The sequence below is a fragment of the Colossoma macropomum genome, unplaced genomic scaffold, assembly GCF_904425465.1.
Source record: "Colossoma macropomum unplaced genomic scaffold, Colossoma_macropomum, whole genome shotgun sequence".
Classification (NCBI taxonomy): Eukaryota; Metazoa; Chordata; class Actinopteri; order Characiformes; family Serrasalmidae; genus Colossoma; species Colossoma macropomum.
The window spans coordinates 27,851,293-27,857,370 of record NW_023494803.1 but is presented as its reverse complement, the minus strand read 5'-3'; the positions used below and the strand labels follow the sequence as shown (position 1 = coordinate 27,857,370).

General features: G+C 39.5%; 1 protein-coding gene across 1 annotated transcript; it reads right to left on the bottom strand.

Annotated features, from left to right (window-relative positions):
- Positions 1–1,136: 1,136 nt before the first annotated feature.
- On the bottom strand, positions 1,137–5,135 carry tbpl2 (TATA box binding protein like 2). The gene is made up of 7 exons (XM_036592630.1): positions 5,088–5,135; positions 4,559–4,977; positions 3,679–3,766; positions 3,235–3,326; positions 1,853–2,020; positions 1,675–1,769; positions 1,137–1,260 (listed from the first exon to the last, which is right to left on the bottom strand). The coding sequence occupies exons 1-7, from the start codon at positions 5,133–5,135 to the stop codon at positions 1,184–1,186; spliced, it is 987 nt and encodes a 328-aa protein (XP_036448523.1). The 3' UTR covers positions 1,137–1,183.
- Between the last annotated feature and the right edge of the window lie 943 nt (positions 5,136–6,078).

The window sequence follows — 6,078 nt, the reverse complement described above, 5'->3', positions numbered from 1 at the left end:
CATGTGTTCTGAGTCTTTGTAATGTTGATAATGGGAAAATATCTGGAAGTGGCGACCACATGTATCATATTTGGGTACTATTTTGCCTTACAACACATGTATGTATGTACCTTTTCGCCATGAATAGATTAAAAAAAGCTTTTGGGCTGAAATATTTTCTCTCAAAACTAACAAAAACTACATCTAAGGCATCAGGCAACTTCTTTGCATCAGTTTTGTGTAATAACTTTCTGTGAATGAGCTTTTAGGCACTGTAGAACAGTGGTCTCCAACCCTGGTCCTGGAGAGCTACATTCCTTAGGTACCTTAGGTAGCAGAGCCTAGGTCAGCTCCACAGGGAGGCAGCTCTCCAGAACTAGGGTTGGAGACCACTGCTTTAAAGGCGTCAGATGTCTGGTTCCAATCACCACTGTATGACACATGTCTCATCAAACCACTCTGATCACTTCTAAACCATTCAATTATGCCTAACATTAAAAAAATGGTGTAATACCTCTTTAAGACTTTAGGGTTATACTGAATGTATCATGTTACAGGTTGTAAAGGATCCATATGAAAATGGTTGCCATGGAAGAGATGCACTGTGAATAAGAGGGAGTTACCCAGACATCAGGGCTGTCTGTGTAGTGTTGGTGGGAGCCAACCTGTGAGGTATGTTGTTACAAACTGGATCTTTCTGTGAATCATGGGTGTAAATTGTGTTGGTATTTATATCAGGGGCACACTAAAGGTTTTTAGGGGGCCTGGTCACTGCGGGCCAACCTCTGCTATGGGGCCCACCCCCTAAGTAGTTTCAGCACTGTCCTGCTAATGATGATGCTGAATCCCATGTGTTAGAGCAGGAAAACAGAAACTTGTGCAATGCAGGGACACTTCTTGGCTTGAAGGGGAAACACGATTATACATCCAAAATAATAAGCAAAATTTGTTGGCAGAATATCAACTTTTATGTTTTAAGTATCAAAATATGTTAACAGAACATTTCCTTGATGCACTCAAATACAACAATACTCACAAATTCTGACAAAAACATAAATACAAAACAACAAAATGTGCCTTAACAACACAATGTTTGATTAAATTGTCTCTTTTCAGACTTTCAAGAATAGTGAATAAAAGGCAACAGAAGCACCATTTATTTGGACATTACACTCATTGAATAAGTAGAAGTGCACTTTCCTTTTCACTGTTTCCTGAATCCCTTTAGAATTGGGTAGATATTCTCAAAAGCTTCATATATTTCCGAGCGATCTTTAGCACCTGGAGTAAGAATGGAGAAAGCAGGTCAACGAAAAAGGCCTAATTGGTGAAATCAAAACTGGGGCAGAATCTCAAATGGCTTCCTAATTCCCAGCAGTGCACTACAAATGTCCTAAAATAATGCACCCAAACTGCATAAAATCTAATACAGAGCCATTTGGGATTTGTGTACAATTTTCTACTGAACATATTGTGCACTATTTGAATGTAGAAGCCAAAATTTCATAACTCACATAGTGCAACTACAGGGACTAGGGAGCCACTTGAGATTTAGCCTTGGTGTACACTAAATGGTTACATTCTGCTAAGATCAATAAGCAGATGGGAATGTGTGTAAAAGAAAAACTGCATGATTAGCATCAGAGCTAAAAGCTGATTTATTCATAATAGGTGCCTCTTCTCACCTCTTCATACCTGTAAGAACGACTTTTCCAGACACAAAGATCAGCAAGACAATACGTGGCTTCACCATGCGGTAAATCAAACCAGGAAACAACTCTGGCTCATAGCTTTATGGATGAAATGACAGAAGCTGTTATACAAAGGTGAGCATTTATGTCACTTAAAGACAAGATAAGCTGCTTGGACAAACCTGCTGAACTGTTGGTGAGTCAGAACCAGGCCCTCCAGCCGAATGGGGAAACATACGTCACAACTGCCAACCATGTTCTGGATCTTGAAGTCAAGAAATTTGGCTGGAAAGCCAAGCTTCTGCACCACTCGGGCATATTTCCTCGCAGCAAGGCGTGACTGCTCCTCACTGTGTGAAACAGGAGAGAAAACTTAGAAACGGAATAGGAAAGAAAGCTTAACAGAAAAGACAGATACAAGTCTGTGATTATGTGTGATACAACGCGACACTGACATTTCAAAAGATGTCTCTAGATTAACACTGACCTACTCTCTTTAGATCAAACAAACATATTGCAGTATTATGCCACACACAGAAAATATGTTTTGTTCAATTTTTTACAATATATTTTTACACCATTTGAAAAGGCAAGCTGCTCTTTACATTGTGTGAAAAATTTCTTGATGAACAGAACAATAGAAATGGTCTAAAATTATTTATAATAAAATCTCATTACATTAACTTACACTCACTGAGCACTTGATTAGGAACACCTGTACAGCTGCTCATTCATGCAATTATCTAATCAGCCAACTTCATGCAGTACATAAAATAATGCTGATACGGTCCAGCAGCTTCAGGTAATGTCCTCATCAACCAAAAAAATGTGATCTCCGTGATTTTGACTGTGGCATGATTGTTGGAGCCAGACAGGCTGGTTTGAGTATTTCTGTAACTGCTGATCATCTGGAATTTTTACACACAACAGTGTCTAGAGTTTATTCAGAATAGTGTAATAAAATAAAATACATAAATAAAAACATCCAGTGAGTGTCAGATCTGCGGACAGAAATGCCTTGTTGATGAAAGAGGTCAACGGAGAATGGCCAGACTGTTTCGAGCTGACAGAAAGGCTACAGTAATTTAGATAACCACTCTGTACAATGGTGGCAAGCAGAAAAGCGTCTCAGAGTCACAATGCATCAGAACGTCACCATTTACCCATCTTCCAGCATGATAATGCACCATGTCAAAAAGCAAAAGTTGTCTCAAACTAGTTACATGGTTGGTTACCAGATCTGAATCTAATAAAACACCTTTGGGATGTGGTAGAACGGAAGGTTCACAGCGTAAAAGTGCACCTGAAAAATCTGCAGGAACTGCATGATGCAGTCATGTCAACATGGACCAGAATCTCAAAGTAATATTTCTTGTGAAATCTATGCCACTGAAATCTATGTTTTGAGAGCAAAGGGAGGCCCTACCCAGTATTAGTACAGTGTTCGTAATAAAGCGCTCAGTGAGTGTACATTAAAGTTAAGAATGTTTTTCATGTAATTTACCATTTTAGAGATACAGGGTCACAGCATTAGATTTTTTTTTTTGAGATGAAAGATCCAAACCTCTTTGCCCCGGTGCAGACCATCTTTCCAGAGCTGAAGATGAGCGCAGTGGTTCTAGGCTCACGGATCCGCATTATAACAGCAGCAAAACGCTAGAAAAAACAGAGTTTGGACACAGTAGTGCTTGCAATGTTGGAAATAATGTGTTACTTCTAATAAACATTTATTCACACTACTTTAAAGCTGCACTATATATGTTGTAGGAATTTGAAGACCTCTCTGATGGAAGTGTGTCTGCATGCAAATTATTATTTCAGGCTTTACAGGGTGAATCGCAGCAGCACGGAGGCATTTTTTTTCTCCTGACTCAGTAATGCTACTGACTCTAATGTCACCGAAGGTGGGCAGAGTAGCCAAAATCCATACTCAATGACTCAAACAGAATTAAAAGGAACTTCCCAAAACACAACCTAAAAAGAAGTGCACAATTTTACTAACACTTACCTTTGGATTGTACTCAGCATTTCGAGCCTGAAGAGCAATGGCCTTTAGGTCTAGAGGACAAGCCAGATTTACTGTGGACACAATATTCCTGTACATAACCAAACACAGGTTTATAGATATACATAAACATTGTCTATTTACTCATCGGTTACAATCTAACCCTGTTCAAACTGTTCCAGTGACCCATGAATCAAGATACAAAAGAACAATCTTATCAGCATGATCGTATAACATGATAAGCTACAGAAGAATGTGGAACATACCAGTATCACTAAAACAACAGCAAGTACATTCGACTTCTATGAACAGAAGTTTCAACATTTACAACTACTGAAAATCTCCACAAATAAGTTATATGCCAACCAGTCTCACCCAGGTCACTACATGTTCTACAAGAAAGCACATAAATAGCTTCTTTCATCAGTGCCAGTAAACCTAGAACTCAGACCCACCACACCCTCTATGTATTCTCCTATTTGTCCTTACAAACTACAAGTAAATGTCTGAATGCCAACCTCCATGTGCATTTCAAAGCAAGCCAAGATCATGATTCTTAACTATATAGCCTTTATAGGCAAAACATATCTGCGCTACGCCTTCACTAAAGACAGTGCATTGTACCTTTTTAGCATACTAATATATGTTATTTATTCTCCTAATTATCAATCACTGCCCTTTTTTTCATCCTATTGTTGAGTTCTGTGAAATCAGATGACACCAGATGTACCAAGATACATTCTAGGTACATAAGCAGTGCTATCAAATGTGCACCTCTGATTTTTTGCACATTTTCTAGTTAATAAAATGAACTGGTCTCCTCCAGAAAGCTCTGGAACATCCTTGCATTTAATAATTTACATGTGAAAGCCAAATGTCTTACTGTAATTGTGGGATGATTCCTGAACTTTCTGTCACTGGGGCAACAGGGGTCATAGGTGTCATGGGTGTCATTGGAAGGGAGCAGAAGGGGGAGGCTGCAGGTTGAGTCTTACTGGGGTCAGGGTCTGTACCAGATAACTCTGACGGTGGACAGTCTGGGTATATACCACTGTCCTCTTGTGAACTGACACCTGCATTCTCAGGTGGCTCCTCCTGGGCGCTGAGTTCATCAGGCAGGAAGCTCAGGTCCAGGTCCTCAGAGAGGTCTTTCTGCTGTGCAGAGATTGAGGAGGCCAGGAAGGAGGGATCCTGCAGCTGTGGAGGGCCTTGCAAACCCAAGTCCCCCTCAAAAATGTACTCAGATGAACCCTGGAGAGTACAGATATAAGCATCTCTGGCATTATGAGGGTGGAGATCACACTACATGGGTACAAGTGCATATTGTAAAATGTGTGTTTAAATATTCTCTGAGTGCAGTTTGTCGTCTGTATCCAAAGAAATTGAAAAATGAGTTCAAGATATTAACTTACAGCAATTGACTGGTCAAAGTAGCTCTCAAGCGATGCCTCTTCATCCATATTTCACAGGGTCCATCAAATTATTGTGAATTAACCGACAAAGTAAAGAGGCTGTAGGAGCTATCAAACTCTGTCCGAGGCCGTTCCAAACAGGCCGCGTTAATTGCTCAGACTCTCACTAATGAGCATCGAGTGCGAAGAGTGACGTGACAAAACGTGCAGACGCACCAGCATCAGTTAAGCAGCCTCTTTTAGAACAGATACACATTCGTTTAACATGTAAACGTCCCCTTTTTTTACTTGTACGCTGAGAAAAATGTAATATGTTTACAAACAGTGACAATATAGTCTCCACCCACAAGAGGGAGACAATCCTCGTTTCGAGCAAAAGTAGTTTCGCTCTGTCTGGCTTTGCTTATCCGGAGAATGTGCAGAGAGGAGAACCCCTCCCCTATGGGAGGCAAATCCAGCCAAAAAAAAGAAATTAAAATTAAAACAATAAAATGTAAATGCAAACCACTTTTTGCCATTTCTTTTTCCAAACATCTGCGCAAATATCCTGCCAAAATTGAAAATGAAATGAAACACCTACATTTGCAATTTCATTTTTCACATGAGCACGAGCCATTTGTGACAAAAATAAAAATAAATGTAAAACACCTATTTTTCATTTAATTTTAGTCGTTATTCTGGTTTTTCATGGCCAAATCTAAAGTTAAAAAGCTAATAGAGAAACGAAAATCTTCACTTTGGTTTTGGCTTTTCTTCATGAAATGCAGAATACGTGTCAAAACTAAAATCAAAATGCAGTGTTTATGTTCTTATTTCTTTTTCACAGCAATCGGCTGCATATCTGACAAAATGAAAATGAAAATGCAAAACTGATAAATCAACAGCAAAGTGACAGTTTGTGATTCATTTTTCGGCGTCGGCGCGCTTTAAGTGTCAGAATGAAAAGGCAAATGCAAACGAACATCAGCGCCACCTGCTGGACTTTTACTTT